The following is a 19,251-nucleotide window of genomic DNA, read 5'->3' on the forward strand; positions in this document are numbered from 1 at the left end:
AGTGGACCCATGCAGTTCAAAACCATGTAGTTCAAAGGTCAACTGCATTTCCACTTCTGCTCTTGCACCCTTTGTGCTATGGCCGTCATATAGTCCACTCCTACGTGTAAACCCCAAAATACATCGTTATTATTTTCGCTGTAAACAATCAAGTATATTCTTGAAAGATTAAAAGTAAGAGGGAAAGTCTTATAGTCACCCACTACAGTTACCATTTCCATTGCTCTCCAATCCTGTATGTAGATCCAGACTTCTATCTGGTACCATCTTCCTCCTACCTGAAACACTTTCTTTAGTATTTCTTATAGTAGTTGCCTGCTGGACATAGATGATTTCAGCTTTTGCAAGTCTGAAAAAGTCTTTCTTTCACCTTTGTCTTTGAGAAAGAAGTTTCTACAGGGTATAGAATTCTAGGGGTTTTTCCGTTTCAGTACTTCACAGATGATGTTGCACGGACTTCTGGCACTTTTTTTTTCCAGTGAGAAATCCACTGTCAGTCTTACCTTGGTTCACTTTAGGTCTTTTTCATGTCTTACCTCTACTTAACATATTCAATCTTTTCTCTAGCTTCTTGAACTAGAAGAACAGTTACAGTTACTGTTTTAACGTTCCTGTGTACAAATTTTACCACCTGTGCAATTTCTGGGTCAGCTTCAATTGATTTTTTCCACTGTCAATCATGCTTTCCTGCTTCTTTGCATTCCTGATAATTTCTGACCAGATGCAGACCTTGTAACTTTTATCTTGTTGGGTGTTATGTACTTCTGAATTCCGATAAATATTCTTGAACTTTGCTCTGGAATGCAATTAAGTTACTTTGAAAGAGTGTGATCACCTTGGGTTTTGCTTTTAAGCTTTACTAGGCAGGACTGGAATGACATCTCAGCCTAGGGCTAAGTGAGCCCTGTGGCGAAGGCAAACCCTCCTGAGTAGCCCACCCAACGCCCCAGGAAGGATGGGGTTTTCCACTCTGGCTGGGGGGAACAGGAGCTCTTCCTGCACCTGTCTGAGTTTAGCACCTGTTCCCTCCAATCCCCTCAGGTGGTTCCACCCCCAGCCCCAGGGCACTGAGGGACCCCTGCAGGTCTCGCTGATGGCTCCGTGCAGCTCCCCCCTCTCTGGTATTCTCCCCAATGGGCCCCAGCCACCCTGCCTCCTGAGGCCATCAGCTCTGTCTCCCCATCTCAGCAGCCACTGGGCTCTGCCTGGATTTCCCCTCCTCACATCCTGGCTGGGAAACTCCCTCCAGGCAGTAACCTGGGGAAGTCATAATGCTCATCACAGTAGTTTTCCATTTTTCCAGAAATGCCTGATGCCCCGTGCCTTGAAAACCATTGTTACATATATTTTATCCATTATCAATTGCTTTAGGCAGGAAGGTAGATCCTGCCCTTGTCACTCAGCCAGAAGCAAAAATCTTTCATGATTTTTTAAATTTAATTTTTAACATATTCCTAATATCTTTTCTGGTCACAAATATAAATATCTATAAATCACCTTTTATAAAGTTAGCTAATATTCCTTTCTATAAATGTATCTTAATTCTTCAATTCTGTGGGTAAGTCATTACGATTATTTTTAATTTTCTAATGGGATGAACAGCACTGCACATCATTGTACACTTTCCTCAGGATGAACTCCTGAGGTGAAACAGTTAAGTCAAACAGGTAGTGTCTGCCAAACTGCCTTTTAAAAAAGCTGTATCACCTCTGAAAAACCCCTGAATATTTTTTAGTGTTTGGCACTCTGACAGGTGAAACTGTTCTTATTCGTGTTTTAGTCTCATCCCACTGACCACGAGTGAGTGTGAGCATTGCCTCCACAGGAAGCACAAAGTAAGTGTCAGCCATATGCTCACGGGCCCCACCTCATGTCTTCTTTTCCAAAAGGCCTATTCATAGCCTTTGCCTATTTTCCTATTAGGATGATAGTCTTTTTCTTCATGATTTATAATTGCTCTTTATAGACGCTATTAAACCTTTGATATATATGCTGTCAATACTTTCCCCAAGTTGCATTTATGTAATTTCCAGTTTAAAGTGGATTTTGACATACTGAACTATATTCCAGATAAAACATTTTTTTCCTTTATACTGCTAGCATTTCACAGCCTGAGATTCAATGTTCTTTTTATAGTAATGATTTCACTTTTTTGTGTTTAGGTAATTAATCTGGCATTTATGTTTGTTTGCAATATGAAGAAGAAACATAATACCCCCCACTAAATAGTCAAGTGGTTCATCATTTCCATACTAATACAAGATGCTACATGTATCATACATTCATACACACAGATACACACATACACTTTCCCACTTTCTATTCTATACCTTCTTTAATGTCTAACAGCTATTTTAATTTCATGTACACCAGGTATCACCATATTACTGATGGTTTCAGATTTTCTTTGCAACAGTGATGTATTGATTCTTGCAGATGAACAAGTTCAAAAACATCTCTACTAGAATTCTGATCAAGATCATTTTAAATTTATGGATTAATTTTGAGAAAATTTAACTTTATGATAAAGAAATCTTCCCATGTAGAAAGGGAAGTAGTAATCTGTACCTTTCAGGAAAGTCAATAGCCGTCCTTATGTAGTTTCTGCACGTCTCTTGTCAATTCCTTGAAATTTAATATGTTGGTGCTACTATGAATTGGCTCTTGAACCACTACATTTTCTAACTGATTTATGCTAATATTGGGGAAATCTATAGATTCCTGTATACTTATTTTTACCCAACCACTTTATCAAGGTACACTTGCTTAGATGAGGGTTCCTAAGTATTCCCAAGAGGATACTTGTAAAAAACAAATCCCCACACTCCACCTGAACAGAAATATAAGTGTGCTGGGGAAGAGGGCAGTGAGGCATCTTCGTTACTATATTTTTGACAAATCTTCCGGATGATTTTGATGTTCATGTGTATTTAGGAACCAGTAGGACAGACCACCAACTTGAGAGCTTAGGTAGACTAAGAGTCACAATACACAATGAAGACTTCAGAAGCTGCCACGGAATAACCCCACTGGAGAGAAGGTCAGTGTATCACAGAAGCTGTAAGAACGTACCAGAGGTTAATTACACTCAGGAGAGATAACAGGAAATACCAGCCATCGAGAAGATTTCATAAATCATTACACGCATATAAAACATCCACTTCAGCTCTACACTCCAAAATTCCTAGAAAGTATGGAGAGTATCTTAAAACAAACTTGTTCTTTGATCTGACAGGACCAGAAACAACCTCTCTGGGTCCAAAAAATATCCTATTCATATGCTGCTGTGTAGAACAAGCAGTATAATGACTATCAGCATTACTCCATACAAACATAATAGACATACGAATGTAAAAACTATTATCAGTCACTACTGTGATTTAAGACGGCAAACTGAACCACAAATCAGTCTTAACACATCTCAACATACTTTACTACCAATGTGTGAATCTAAGCCAACATCCCATCAATTCCATTGGGAACTGTCAAGAAACAAACTAAGTATAATGCATGAAGCACTAAGACTGGAAGAGATCTAGTTCCTGGGTCCATAAGCTTTCAAAGTGAGGTGTTACTCCCTGAGACCCGGATGCTGGGGGTCAGGTGAGCACAGCAGTGCTACAGCAGCAGCAGGCACCAGGGGCCTGTCGGGCATTTACCATCATTTCATACAAAAGTAATGACAGTTTGTAGGACAATGTGCATCACGACGGGATGTATTTCTGGCTCTCAGTAGCTAAAGAACACATCTATGTAGCTCTCAACAGTGTTTCATGGGTGTCGCTTCATCCCACAAGAACCCTTATAAATTGGGTTTACATTTCATAGATGAGGCAACAGTGGCTCCAAGAAGTTAAACTTATCTAAAACCACCTGGCTTATAAGGAGCGGAAATAGAATTCAAGCTTTTTTTCCCCCTACTTTTATCTTCGTATTGTTTTCTAAGCTATGCTAACAATAGTGTGCTAACTTAGAATTTTTATATTTTTATTCTCAGCACACATTCTCATTTGTCACTTCATTTCTTCCCACAATATTTCTACAAATTAGATAGAAACAGAAATCATCCACTGTCCTTCACAAACTGAATGAGTTCAACTAAAATGAAATACTGTATTGTGAAATTGCTTTGAAAGTATGAAATACAAAAGCAAGGTGACACTAAAATTAAATGAATCACCAAATTTCTGTCAGTACTAAAATCAAGATGATTATTCTCAGAGCTTTTTCTAACAGATTATAAAGAGCTCTTTCCAACAGGAGAATAACATGAATGATTTATTCCAAAGGAAAGAAAAGCCAAGAGAGAAGTACTTCACACATGCCCATGTGGGTAACAGAATTCTGAAATCATAAGTAAATCTGTTTCCTACTCAGCCATCAGAAACAGGCTTAAAATATTTACCATCCACAGCTACTATGAACAATGGTCAGAAAAACCGACAGTCCAAAGTAAAGAGAATGAGGAGAATTAGCAACGAAGCTACACAGAAGGTGCTGCTAGTTCAGCACAGAGGAACGATCGAGCCAGGGAAGCAGACCTCCAGTCAATGCCCGTGATCCCACTGGTCCCAGAGCCTTTAATGAGCAGGCAGCAGCCATGGGGGGAGCACGTGCACTCCCACAGTGTCGGACGAGGGCAAAGTGCTGAAGAAAAGCAAACAAAAGACCACGAGAGTGCATTTATGTCAAACCTAATCTCCCAATTCATCCCACCCCTCACCCGTGTCCACACGTCCGTTGTCTACATCTGCATCGCTATTCCTGCCCTGCAAGTAGGTTCATCTGTGCCATTTTTCTAGATTCCACATATATGCATAAATATACGATATTTGTTTTTCTCTTTCTGACTTACTTCACTCCATATGACAGACTCTAGGTCCATCCACATCTCTACAAATGACCCAATTTCCTTCCTTTTTATGGCTGAGTAATATTCCATCATATACATATACACCGCATCTTCTTTATCCATTCATCTGTCGATGGACATTTAGGCTGTTTCCATGTCCTGGCTATCGTAGATAGTGCTGCAATGAACATAGGGGTACCATGTGTAAAACACATAGCTAGTGGTGGGGCTTCCCTGGTGGGGCAGTGGTTAAGAATCCACCTGCCAATGCAGGGGACACGGGTTCAATCGCTGGTCCAGAGATCCCACATGCCACGGAGCAACTAAGCCCGTGCACCACAACTACTGAGCCCGTGTGCCACAACTACTGAAGCCCACACACCCTAGAGCCCGTGCTCTGCAACAAGAGAAGCCACCTCAATGAGAAGCCCGTGCATCGCAACGAAGAGTATAGCCCCGCTCGCCACAGCTAGAGAAAACCCACGAGCAGCAACAAAGACCCAACGCAGCCAAAAATAAATAAATAAATAAACAAATTTATTTTTTTGAAAATAGATAGCTAACGGGAACATACTATAAAGCACAGGGAGCTCAGCTCGGTGCTCTGTGATGACCTAAATGGGTGGGATGGGGGTGGGAAGGGAGGTCCGAGAGGGAGGGGATATATGTATACATATAGCTGATTCACTTCATTGTACAGCACAAACTAACACAACACTGTAAAGCAATTATACTCCAATTAAAAAAAAAAGACCACTATAATTAGACAGGCTCTTGTTGTTCCAAATACCGCAATAAGTAAAATATAAACATGTTCAATTATCATAATGGTTACAATGATACTATGTAAGATTATGGAAACATTACTCATTACAGTGTCTGACATCCTCCACATATGTAGCCAGAAGTATGGGGAAGGGGGTCCTGTAAAGGTTTTAAAACAATTGGGGAGACAAAGAATATTCTAGCCCATTAAGAATGAAAATACAGAAAATTTTAATTTTCACTAGGAAGTTCAAAGTGCAGTTACCTGAGAGACTGTGCCACTATGTTTTCACATATTGTCAGACAATGATTCACACGGTCTTTCTTGGTGGCTGAGAGTTCTTTCTTTCTAAAAGGAAAAAAAAAGAGTAAAGGAAGTTTGCATGTGTTGTGTTATCCGCTCCATCTATTTCTACAAGGCATTCATTCATTCAGTAGTGCTTCTTGACTCCTAGAAGTAAACCACCCATTACTGCTGGGGGCAGGGTGGCTCTGAGGTCAGGGAAGAGGGGATGAGCCTAACCCAGGGTTCCCTACAGGACAGGGCTCCATAGAAAAGTCAAGGGGTGTTACTAACGCACCTGCTTTCTCTACTTTAGAGAAGGAGAAACTGCAGTGCAAACAGCGCTCACCCAAGATCACATGGATGGACGCAATGTGCAATTCAATGAAACACAAGGATGTCAATATAATACTCTACATACCAAGCTGCTGCCACCTCTCAAAGTCTTATTTACTGACTACAGTCAGCATACCACACAGACCTCACACTCTTAGGTGTAAAATAACGTTCAGACAATGGCTAACTGCTTCTATATCCCCAAACGGCTAGAAACAAGCCCCCTGCCCAGACACTTTCTCAAAAGCCTCCTAGTAAGACTTCTCAGCCAAAAAAAAGGAGATAAACAGCCTGGTCAAGAAGATCAGATAAAAGGTGCTTGCTTCCCACCCAAACCTATGACTTGAGATGTCTCTGAGGTAGGCACCACAGAAATAAGGTAGAGAGGGTCAATCCAAAGAGGAAGCCAAAAAATAACTCAGGCTTGATACCTACATCCAAAAAGAATCTGAGTGTTAGCAAGTCACCAGTACATGGTACTAACTAGAAACACCTAAACCAGAAGACTACTAAGTTTTGGAGGGAATTCTAGTACCAAAGAAATTTAAAAACTAACCAACAAACACCTCTATTTAATCCCTAATGCAACCTCAGTTTCCAACAAGTACACCTGAAGGAACAGGCTCTTACAATTATGCAAATCCACGAAAGACACACCCTCCAAAAGGCACTACAGATGTGGCCAGGGAAGAAAATGGACAAGGAAGAGTCTCCAAAGGGGAAAGTCAGGGTCCAGAATGAAGGACAGACAGAGCCTGAATGAGAAGACAAGCCCAAGGCATGCGGAGAGGGGCTTCCCGATGACTGGTCAGTAAGAGTCCATCACCACGTGGACTGGTGACTGTGTGTCTCCCACTGGTCTCTTTCCTAAAAGAGACTCTTACTGATAAGCTATGTCGCGGACTGCTAGTCACCCACCAAAATGCCAGCCTTCCCTTCTCGGACACACGCCTCCTGGTTAGAAGCTCCACAGCCTAGCTTCCCTGCAGTCGGGGATGGACAGGTGACTCAGTTCTCACAGATGAAATGGGAACAGAAGTAGCAGGTGGAGCTTCTGCCTTGCTGGCTCGCCCTGGGCATCCCCCTTTTAGTTCCCTCCGACTGGAACAAACATTCCTAACACCCAGTTTTTGATTATACAGATAAAGACAACAAGAAGGCTGCAGAGCAACAGGATGGAAGGAGCCTGAGTCCCAAGTGACCACGAGAGGCAGAGGCCCCTCACCACCCACCCTCATGAGTCACTCACTTCAAAAACACTGTGATGGAAACAACCCAAATGTCCCAGTGGATGGATAAATGACACAGCCGAATGACGGAACACTGCTTGGCAGTAAAAAGCAGCAAACCACTGATTCACACAAGGATGAATCTCAACGTATCAGCTTCAAGATACATAAGTATAATTCCATTTATGCCACGTTCTGGAAGACACAAAACCAGGGGAACATAAGGTGATCAGTAATTTCCAGGGGCCTGGCGGAGGAGGGGGGAGTTGACAGCAAAGAGGTACGAGGCAGGGGGAATCTTTAGGAGGTGATGGCACTGTTCTAAATCTTGATTGTGGCAGTAGTTACACAGCTTTATGCAACTGTCAAAATTCACTGATCTGTACATTAAAAAGGGTACATTTTACTATATATATGTATGTGTGTGTGTATATATAAATAAAATACCTCAATTTAAAGAAGAAAGCGCTATGAGAATTTAAATGCTCTCTTCTTTGAGCCACCACATTAAAGTCTCTATTACAGCAGCTCAGAGGTTACCTAGTTTAAGACAGCCATCAAGAAAATTAAAGAACACTGACCACTCCAAGCACGTTAGGAAGCAAACTAACTCACTTATCCACTACTCTTTTCCAAAGTGAGAATCTGTCAAAGGCCTTAAGTGAACTGAATTCATACACCCAGGCTCCTAGCTATATAGGTAGTGGCCCCTCCCTGGGTAGCTTCTTACCGTGAGGTCTAAAATGATTCCTAGGGGGATGGTAATCAGAAAAAGGTCGACAAACACTAAACTGAGTGGACTTCACTACTTAACAATGGTCAGAATAGAAAAGTGATAAATACAAACGTGAGCTTCAAAAAGAACCTTGTCTCCTTCCTCACGTGTGGAGTAAACCACAAGAATACAGGTAACAATAAACAATACAGCTCTCTGGACCTGCCGCCTGGTTTCCTTAAGACCTACTGTGCTGTTCCCCCAAGCCAGAACTTGAGCAAAAGTTTATGAAACTAGCAGAAAGTCAAAGAGAAAATATCAGTCTCACCCACCAAAATAAAAATACATTCTTCTGTTGTCTGTCTGGGTCTAGCTCCTCCTCCGAGCTCCTTGTGGGGAAAGCCTGCCTTATTCACCCGGGACCCTGCCCTAGGCCCGGCCGTCAGCCAGCACCCCCATCACACTCTTTGGTAGTAACTGTTCCTGCAATTTCCTCCCCAGGGATGACAGACTCACTAAGAGCAAGGGCCACATCTTGTCTCTCTCACTGGCACTCAGCACAGCACCTACACTGGAGCAGGTGTTTCAGACAGACAACAAAGGAATGGATAAGTAAGCTTTTGCTGTAGGAGGGTAGGTTACAAACACGTTAAAACTGACTCAAAAGTTCTTAAGTCAGTCTTACAAACAGGATTCAGAAGATAAATGATAATTGCTTTAAACTTGAGTTTGCATAACCAAGAGATGGAAAGAAAAGTAGAAACAGCAAAGCTTAAAAAAGAGAGAAACTGTAGGGCAACCCACCAGGCTTGAGTTCAAGCACTTGGTGGAGTCCGAGCTGCAGCCCTCCGCCCCTCTCGCTGTGACCAAGACGTCAACCACGACACGTCTGATGACCCTGACTTTCACGACTCTACTGCCAGAAAGAGGGCAGCACACGTTCTATCATAGTCGGTTACAAAGAAAGCACATGTTTTAAGTTTCTCTTCCTAACTCATCCACAATCATTTTCCAGCAATCCAAACACTTTTGAGGGGGAAAAAAAAAATCTACCGTAGTATATTTAAATTTTCATCTTTTCCACACTCAATAGATAGCCCTAAAATCATAAGATTCTTCAGATAGACAAAGTCTTCAGTGGTTACTAGTCTTGCTATTAAAATTTAAACAATAATTACTAAGTACCTATTTTGGGTGAGGAGCATAACAACAAACCACCTGACTGCTACCAAAATACTTATCCTGTAAAATCTTCTCTTTTATCACACTGAAGAATACCCACATTTTAAAGTGTGAGGATCAGACTTCACCCTCAGACACCCCAGCAAAGAGGCATTAACCAAAAATATCAGAAAACGAAAAAAACAACCCTTCCAACACTACCCACTGAAAGATGTCAGGGCAGCAATGTAGCCCAAAAGGAACAAACACCCCCACCCAGTACAAAACCAACCCGGCTTAAGCAGGCCCAGCATAGTCTGGCCTCAGGCTACTTTCCTCCGTCAGGAAGCCTGCGTGGGAACTCTGGCCACTGGAAATAACTCAGTCGTTTTGGTCATGCACCTTCAAACTCAGTTCTTGTACATGCCATGGTCCCTGCTTCAAATACCTCCTTCCCGTCTTATTTTGTCCAATAAACCAACTTGGAAGTTTAAGAAAACTACAACTATTTCATTCCCCCATGGAATTTAATTAGGCTGATGAACTAAGTTGTCAAACTGACTTGTTCTACAAGAAGAGTAAGTATGGAAATTAAGGTGAAAACGGAACCGCCTTGCTCTAGGCAGGAACTGGATGAGCAGGGTGAGAGCTGGATAAACAAGGTAAGAACAGTCCTGATCCTTCAGCTTTTGTAAACGTGCTTATTTCAACTCCACCTTCAAAGTGAAAACAAACCACAGTCAGCCCCCCCTAACTGTGTGATGAAGCGATCTGTACACAAACACGCATCTGTAAGGAGGAGGAACATGTAAAAACCAAGGACTCTCCAGGCATACTACAAACACGTTGAAACCACTACCAAAGACTAATTCTGACAGTGGGAATTCAAACCCTCTCATCAAAATTCTTACTTTTAGAATTATGTATGAAAAATGTGATTCCAGGTTGAGGGTGTGCAAGGGAGGACCCTGACTACTCCAGGAATTGAAAACCATCACCTATCTTGCACTTGTCTTGCTAGCTGTGGTCACAGGTACTGTCACATACACATTTTCGAGTCGGTGGCTACACACCCCACACGATGAGTAAAACTGAGGTCTAGAGGCTGCCCCGCCTGCAGGAGCAGGGCAGTAAATGGCCGGGCAGACATCCAGGTCTTCTGATTCCTCATCAGCTGCTCTCTAACTTTCACCAAGTACCATACTAATGAGAGTGTTCCTAGAAGATTAGGACTCTTTTGGATCTTTTTTTTTTTAAAGAAGGAATGGAACACCAAAGTCATTTTGGAATTATGTTTCATACATAATTTTAAAATAAAAGTACTGCTTAAGGGAATTCCCTGGCGGTCCAATGGTTAGGACTCGACACTTTCACTGCCAAGGGCACAGGTTCAATCCCTGGTCAGGGAACTAAGGTCCCACAAGCCGCTCGACACGGCCGAAAAGAAAAAGTACTGTTTGATTAGGGGAAGCAAGGCCTACGATTTCCCCACCACACCGTCTATATCACAGAAAAGGGCTGTGAAAGCCTTTCTTACTAGTAATTTAACTGAGTACTGTAACAATTACTAATAGAAGAAGGTGCAATTCAAAATGCGATCTATGCTAAGTGAAAAAGGTCTGACACAAAAGGCCCCACGAGTATGATTCCGTTCACAAGAAACGTCCAGAACAGGCAAATCCATAGAGACAGAAATAGATTAATGGTTGCCAGGGGCTGGGGGAGGGAAAAGGGGACTGACTGCTAATGGAGAGGGGCTTTCTTTTTGGGGTGATGAAATGTTCCAGAAATTAGACAGTAGTGATGGTTGCAGAACCTTGTGAATATATTACAAACCACTAAGTTGTACATTTTAAAATGGTGAATTTTATGATATGTAAATCATAATCTCAATTTTTAAAAAAATCCGTCTGCAAATCCCAGCAGCTCTTCATCCCCAGAGGAAGGGATGTGACCACTCCTCGCCACCAGCACTGTTGCTCCCAGCCCGGCACAAGCTGCCGGCACCTCCAGCTTTGACTACTTCAACAGCCTCCCGACTGATTTGATGACTTCAATCAGATTTGATTACTTTAATAGCCTCTTTCATTCCTGCTCCCTGTCCACCAGGGGTGGCCCTCTTTGTTAATTAAAGTTTTTAATGAGGGGGACTTCCCTGGTGGTCCAGTGGGTAAGACTCCACACTCCCAATGCAGGGGGTCCAGGTTCGATCCCTGGTCAGGGAACCAGATCCCGAATGCGTGCCACAACTATGAAGCCTGCATGCCGCAACTAAAGATCTCACAGGCTGCAACCAAGATCTGGCACAGCCAAAAATAAATAAATAAATTTTTAAAAATCTTTCTTAAAAAAAGTTTTTAATGAGGTAATTGTAGATTCACATGTAACTGTAAGAAATATCAGTAAAAGAAATACAGTGTGTACTTCACTCAGTTTCCCCCACTACTAACATTCTGCAAAACAATCACAGCCAGAACAGTGATACAATCCACTGATCTTTAGATTTCCAGTTTTACTTTTACTCATCTGTGCGGATGTGTGCATTTAGTTCTACACAATGTCATCAGATGTGTAAGTTTGTGTATCCACCACCAGAGTCAAGATATGGAACACTTCCATCACCATGAGGATCCCTTGAGCTGCCCTTTGAGAACCACACCCACCTCCCTTGGCCCTCCACTCTGTACCTCCACCCACCCCTAACCGGGCAACCACTCATCTACTCTCCACTCCTAGAACTATGTCATTTCAAAAATGTTACATAAGTAGAATCAGCCCGCATGTAACCTTTGGGGATTGCCTGTTTTCACTAGCATAATTTCCTCAAGATTCATCTTAGTTGTTGCATGTATTTTCAGGAGTTTGTTCCTTTTTATTGCTGAGTAGTTTAACCATTCACCTGTTGAAGGACATCTAAGCTGATTCTAGTTTTTGGCTATTATGAATAAAGTTGCTACAAACATTTGTGTACAGGTTTTTATGTGAACATAAGTTTTCACTTCTCCGGGATAAACACCCAAGAGTGCAACTGCCGGGTCATATAGTAACTGTATGTTCAGTTCTACAAGACACTGCTTGTTTTCCAGAGTAGCTGTCCATCTTATAGTCCCACCAGCGATGACTAAGTGACCCAGTTTCTTCCAAGCCAGCATTTGGTGTTGGCTTAGCATCGTAAGCTGTATCACTTGTTTGACTACACAAGTAAGCATCTGGTCAGAGTAAAATCCAAAGTCCTTATACTGGGGTACAGGCCCTAAACGGCTCCCCCTCATCTCCTCTTTCCGGCCTCCTTACTACTCCTGCAACATGGAAAGCACTCCCGCTCATCCGTTCCCTCTACCTCAACCTCACCTCCTCCAGATACCCACCCCCCTCCCCCTGCTCCAGCATCACCTTCTCAGTGCACTTCGCACCCTAAACACCACCACAAAGCTCCTCTCCCCCTTATTCTGTTTCGTCTTTCTCCATAGTCTTTAACACCACTGGCCTTGTTCACTGCTGTAACCCAAGGGCCCAGAACAGGCCCTGGCACACAACAGGCACCCAGTTGAAAGGAATCCTTCCAGGTCATCTAGTCCAGTCCCCACTTAAGTGCCCATTCCCAGTAGCTGGGAGCTCTTAATGCCACCACAGCTTACGTGTCAGTGTTACACCTACTTTACAGCTACACAAATGCTCCATGGCCCTAGGACAGAGAAATGATACTGCCTCAGCTACACCTGGATAGATGTAAGCAACGTAAGTCTTCCCTCCCAAATGCTGATGGAATTTTATATTTTATATTATATTATATCAACAGAAAAGTAGGTCCTGATCATCGACAGTGGAGTTCTCAAGCTTTAATGTGCACATAAATTGCTCACAAACCTGGTTAAAATGCAGACTCTTGATTCAGTAGGTCTAAGGGAGGGCAGAGATTCTGTACTTCTTATGAGCTCCCAAGTGATACCAAATTGCTGGCCCTGAGACCACACTCTGAGCAGCGAGGATCTATGGCATATCTCGTCTCTAACACATATTCTAGCACCCAAACTGATTCAAGTTAACACAACTTGTACTGTGTTAATTTTTCCTTCTTGCTGTCTGAATAAGACTTCCATTCCAAGGTAGTTTACTGAGTGATTGGCTCACTTGCAGGGACCAGAGGTAATGGGGGTGGGGCCTCTGAAGGAGGAGAGAATAGGAAAGCCAGGACACTGTAAGACCTTTGCCTTTACATCTCCATAAGTCCTCTTTTAAAAAGAAATTCTACAGTATTATATAGCAGTTAATAAGAATGATAGGTACTGCTATGAAACAATGTCTTTGATACACTAAGTGAAATAATATAGTGTGAGCTCATTCATGCAAAAAAAAAAAAAAAAAAAAAAAGGACTTGTATATGCATTAAAAAATCAGAGAAAACGGGCTCCCCTGGTGGTGCAGTGGTTGAGAGTCCGCCTGCCGATGCAAGGGACACAGGTTCGTGCCCCGGTCCGGGAAGATCCCACATGCCGCGGTGCGGCTGGGCCCGTGAGCCATGGCCGCTGAGCCTGTGCGTCCGGAGCCTGTGCTCCGCAACGGGAGAGACCACAACAGTGAGAGGCCTGCGAACCGCCAAAAAAAAAAAAAAAAAAAAAAAAAATCAGAGAAAACAAAAGAAACTTAACAATTGTTATTTTTAGGGAATGAGACTAGGACAGCCAGGGAGGAAGACTTTGCTTTCCACCTTCTGTGCTATTTGAAGACGTTGTTGCAACGTATATGTGTAATTTTTTTTAAGCTAGTTAACAAAAAGCAACCAAAAAAGAAATGCTTCCCCAAAGTGGTCCTATCATATCTAATCTAGGGGTGGACAAACTACAGCCTACCTGTTTCGGCCAGTCTAAGAAGTGTTTTTACATTTTTAAACGGTTGACACCCGCCCCCCAAAAAATCAAAGAATAATATTTTATGACGTGAAAACTATACAAATTTCAACGTCCTTAATAAAATGTTATTGGAACAGAGGCTCACATTCACTTACATAGTGCTTCTGGATGCTTCTTTTCTACAATGGCAGAGTTTAATGGTTGCTACAGAGATGTACCATTTACATAAAATGTTTGCCAATGTTCAAGAATCAGAAGACTTAATATTGTTAAGGTGCCAATACTCCCCAAACTGATCTACAGATTCAATGCAATACCCATCAGAGAATTCCAGCTGGCTTCTTCGTAGAAACTGACAATCAGATCTTACAATTCAAATGGAAATGCAAGGGGCCCAGAATAGCCAAAACTATCCTGAAAAGGAATAAAGTTGGAGGACTCACATTTCATGACTTGAAACTGTGATACAAAACTAATGGTAGGGACTTCCTGGTGGCGCAGTGGTTAAGAATCCGCCTGCCAATGCAGGGGACACGGGTTCGAGCCCTGGTCTGGGAAGATCCCACCTGCCGTGGAAAAACTAAGCCTGTGCGCCACAACTACTGAGCCTGTGCTCTAGAGCCCACGAGCCACAACTACTGAGCCTGTGCTCTAGAGCCCGTGAGCCACAACTACTGAGCCTGTGTGCCACAACTACTGAAGCCCGTGCACCTAGAGCCCGTGCTCCGCAACAGGAGAAGCCACCGCAATGTGAAGCCCTCGCACCGCAACGAAGACCCAACGCAGCCAAAACTAAATTAATTAATCTTTTTTAAAAATTAAAAAAGAAAAACCTAATGGTAATCAAGACTGTATACGGACTTCCCTGGCGGTCCAGTGGTTAGGACTCCGCACTTCCACTGCCATGCGCCCGGGTTCAATCCCTGGTCGGGGAACTAAGATCCCACAAGCCGCCCCACAAGCCACAGGGCTCAGCCAAAAAAAAGACTGAAGAGACAACCCAAGAAAGGGAGTATCATTTTACAAATCATGCATCTGATAAGGGTCTAGTACCCAGAATATTATGAAAACTGTCACAATTCAACAATAAAAAGACAACCCAACTTCAAAAATGGGAAAGAATGAGGATGAGGGTCTGCAAGTTAAGCATAAGAAAGCAGCTGGGTCCCTAATCACTGGTGAGCTTCCTCAAGCAGACACTGCTGTCTTATAATAAATTCCTTCCTATTTAAGTTACGGCAGCAGAGTTTTCTGTTACCTGCAGTTGAATATAACTGATAACACCAACTATGGCTAAATTATGTCATGCTTAGCAGACAGAGATGAACAAGTCCTGTTGGTTCTACCTTCAAAATTCAGTCAGTTCCCACCTTGCCACCCCTAACAACCTGACAGAATTCGCCAGCATCTCACCCGGGCACGTGGCTCGCTTCCCAGCTGGTCTCCTGCTCCTCACCATGCTGCCTTCACTCAGCTCTCAGCCAGTATTCACTGAAAAATGGAACTCAAATCCTGCCACTCCTCGGACCAAACCCTCCAAAACGTCCCACCTCACGTAGAATAAATGCCACCGTCTTTATTCCACCTTGAAGGGAGGGCCTACTGATCTATCTGGTACAGCACTCTCTCTACCTCTCCAACCTCAGCTCCTACTGAGTCTCCCTCTCGCTAATTCAACGGGCCACACCGCCGCCTCGCTGTTCCTCCATCAGCGGGGTTTGGACCAGCTCCCTCTGCTGGAACGCCCCTCCACATACCTTTATGGCAATCCCTGACTCTCTTCTGGTCTTTACTCAAAAGACACCATCTCAGTGGCCCTTCCCTGGACACCCTATCTAAAACGTCAATACTTATGAACCCTGACATTTCCTAGACCCCGTTCCCTGCTTTGCTGCTGTTCCTCCTTTGTTTACCACCGTCCAACATACTGTGTATTTTTCTTACGTATCCTGTTTCTGGTCTATGTCCCTCACTAAAATGTAAGCTTCATGAGGGCAGAGCTTTATCTGTTCATGGCTGTAGCCCTGCACCTATTACGATACTGGCTGGCACACATTAGACATTCAGCAAATAATTAAAATCAGAGAAAAACTAGGAGGGAATCTGAAGGAGAGTGAGAAAGTGCCAAAGGCCAACGTCAACTGCCTCATAATTGCAGTTAGGACCCTGCCAAGCTCTGGCACTCCCCTGCACGTCAGCCTTGCTGAGACTGTAGCCAGTACCGCCCGGAACCCCTGTATCCCATACGCTGAGCTGGGAGTAGGCACTCAGATCCTTCAACTGAAGCCCAAGCGTGGCTGGTGACGCCATAGTTCCACAGAGAGCAAGGGCCATAAAAATAGAACAGTTACTTTCTAATTGCTTTTGGCCAATCTTACTTTGGGGCATGGATTTTTCAGCTGAAGCATCTGAACAGAAACGCCAAGATCCAAATCTGTAAGCAGTGAGTTCGTTACTCAAAATTAATGAATACTTGCTTTCTCAACAGCAAAGTACATGAAAATGTAACATTTATGCATTTTATTAAAAATAACTATAATTAAGCCCAATGCAGTTGATTTCAGAGCATGCTAAGAACCTTTCAAAGTTACTATTCTGAATTACTTTTGTTTTTAAAAAATTTAAAATCTATCTTCATATATATAATACATAGATTATATCTGGTAGGATACACAAGGAGGAAGCTTGCCTCTGGGAATGGAGTTAGGTACTCAGGAGAAAGGAACAGGAGAGAGACATTTTAATTACCTTTTTGCAATTTTGGAATTTGTACCATGTTAATGTATTATTTATGCAAAAATGATAGACTAAATTTTAAAAATAAGTCAATCATACATTTCCTTACAATAATGAAACAAAATGTATCTACTTTGTCAAGCTGGCTTAAGAAGGAAACCTCTTTACACCCGTATTTTGAAGAAGATAAGCTAATTCAGGTTCTGTCAAATCAGCATAAGAAACAGAAAGCATATTTTCAGACTGACCAAGTGTTTGAACAAGCAGACAGGGACGGAAGTAAGGCCTTCCTTCCCACCCAGAGCCCTGCTTGGTGCTTCCCGCCTTTATACAAGATCACCCAGGGCATGGACTTCCACGACATCTAACTCCAGGAAAAGCACGACCATAAAAGTCTGGAATGGATAGTTATGGTTATAAATCACCTGCTGCAGAGAAAAGTCAAATTGTTAAAAAACAAACAAAAACCAACATTTTTCCCCTGTCAGTATCCAAACAGGTTTTTCACCTTTTAGCAGAAACCTTGTTTCCAGATTTTATTTTAACAGGTAAGCCAAAATTACTCCCCAAATTCTCAGTTTCTAATGAAACCTCAGGACACAGCAAGGATCATATCAGACGCACAACGAAGAAAACATTACTAAAAACGAATCAGCCTGAAGAAGGTACGCTTCTTAGAGAGGCTGCTTCGCGAAAACTTTCCTCGTTAAACGCCATCCTGTACACACCCACATCAGAAATAAATTGACCCGAGATGAAAGAAAGGCCCGAACTGCAGCAGAGCACACACCCTGACCTCTGCTGAACACCCAGCACACAAGACTTCAGGGAAAAGTACTCGGTTCTCTTAGACGGTGTCATTAATGGTCTCTCTTCTTCTGTTTCAAAAACTTTCCCTGGCACAAGCAACGGAGACCCCCTGCTTCCAAACAGTAGCAGATGTCAGCAACAGGAAGCGTGCGTGGGGTCCGCAGACACCACTGCTCCGGCAAAGCTGGACTGCGACACTCCTGACAGGGACATCACTCGCCCCCAGCGATTAACCTCTCCCTCGGCAACATGTCATTTGTTTCCAACTGAGGACAGGCAATAAAGGGCAGTCAACTCTTCCTAATATTTAAGCCAGTTTTATTGCTTCTCACGCGTGAACAACCACCGTCTAGTCAGTTCACCGCTTACTTGGCAATCACAGCTCATTCAAGTGCCCGCAGGCCAACCCGAGCTGAGACAAGCCGGTCTCTCCCTGAAGCTCAACATTCTGCTGCGGATCCGGAACGACACGAAATGCCCTGAGGCTGCAGCCCCGAGCCACAGGCTGCTTAAAGGGGCCCTCGCAGGAGGCTCTCCATTGGGCCGCGCGCGCTCCCCCGCCCTCCAGCCCGACGTCCCAAGGCATGATGTCACCACTGTCCCCGCATCACTCCGGCTCCAACTCCCGGAGCATCCTGCGCCCCCAGCCCTCCTCCTCTCAGACCAGGAGGAGAGGGACGGGACGCGGCCTCGGCGCTGCCAAGTTCTGCTCACAACACAGCCCCGGTTCCTCCCCTAACTTCGCAGCCGGGAGAGCAGAGGACTGGGGCCGGGGCCGCCCCGGCGCCTCCGGGAGAGGCCGGCGAGGCTCCCCGCGCCTGCCGAGGGCCGGAGACCCACGCGGGGCCGGGGAACTGGGTGGGGACCACGGGGCGGCCCTGTCGCCGCGGGCCGGGGAGCTGCAGCGGGCCTGCACTCACGGTCGGTGCAGCGGCTCCTCGGCCACGGCCGGTCCGGGCGGCGGCGGCGGGGGCGGGGGCGGCGGCGACTGCGGCTGAGGCGGCGGTTGCGCCTGCGGCGGCGGCTGAGGAGGCTGAGGCGGCGGCGGCGGCGGCGGCTGCTGCTGTTGCTGCTGCTGCTGCTGGAAGGACTTGAGGGACTCGAAGGCCTTCATCAGCTTTTCCAGGGTCGCCATGGCGGCCTCCCGCCCCGCGGGAACAGCCCCCGGAACCCTCGGACCTGCTCGCGGTTCCGCTCACCAGCGCGGCAATGAATGAGGCTCGGAGGCACAGGCAGGAGCGGAACCGAAGCGCTCGGCCATCTTGGGTCCGTCCCGGCAGCCCCCGCGGCCCTGCGTCCCGCGACGCTCCGTCGTGGGGCGGGGCCAGGCTGGCGAGATTGACAGCCAGAGGCGGCGGCCTCCGCCATTGGCCGGGCGCGGCGCCAGCCAGTCTCCCGCGCCCGCCGTCTCGCTTTCTAGGACCGCCGCGACCACGGAGACCCCAGCGCTCCTCCAGGGCGCGGACTAGGGGCGCGGCGAGGAGGGGCGGGGCGGTCGTGAGCGTCATGCTCCC

General features: G+C 44.7%; 1 protein-coding gene across 9 annotated transcripts in view; it reads right to left on the bottom strand.

Annotated features, from left to right (window-relative positions):
- Nucleotides 1-19,012, bottom strand: part of HTT (huntingtin) — a 137,913-nt gene extending 118,901 nt beyond the window's left edge. For 8 of the 9 annotated variants that reach the window (XR_004480837.2, XM_033419544.2, XM_033419542.2 and 5 more), the window contains exons 1-2: nt 18,658-19,012; nt 5,883-5,966 (exon numbers count right to left, since the gene is read on the bottom strand). Coding sequence is in view for 7 of the 9 variants with exons in the window: in XM_033419544.2 (XP_033275435.1) it covers nt 5,883-5,966; nt 18,658-18,872 (299 nt within the window). In the remaining 2 variants the exon portion in view is untranslated. Of the gene's footprint in view, nt 1-5,882; nt 5,967-7,485; nt 7,641-18,657 lie in introns of those variants that run through there. The other variant, XM_033419545.2, reaches the window with a different exon arrangement.
- Nucleotides 19,013-19,251: the final 239 nt, after the last annotated feature.

The sequence above is a fragment of the Orcinus orca genome, chromosome 4, assembly GCF_937001465.1.
Source record: "Orcinus orca chromosome 4, mOrcOrc1.1, whole genome shotgun sequence".
Taxonomy (NCBI): domain Eukaryota; kingdom Metazoa; phylum Chordata; class Mammalia; order Artiodactyla; family Delphinidae; genus Orcinus; species Orcinus orca.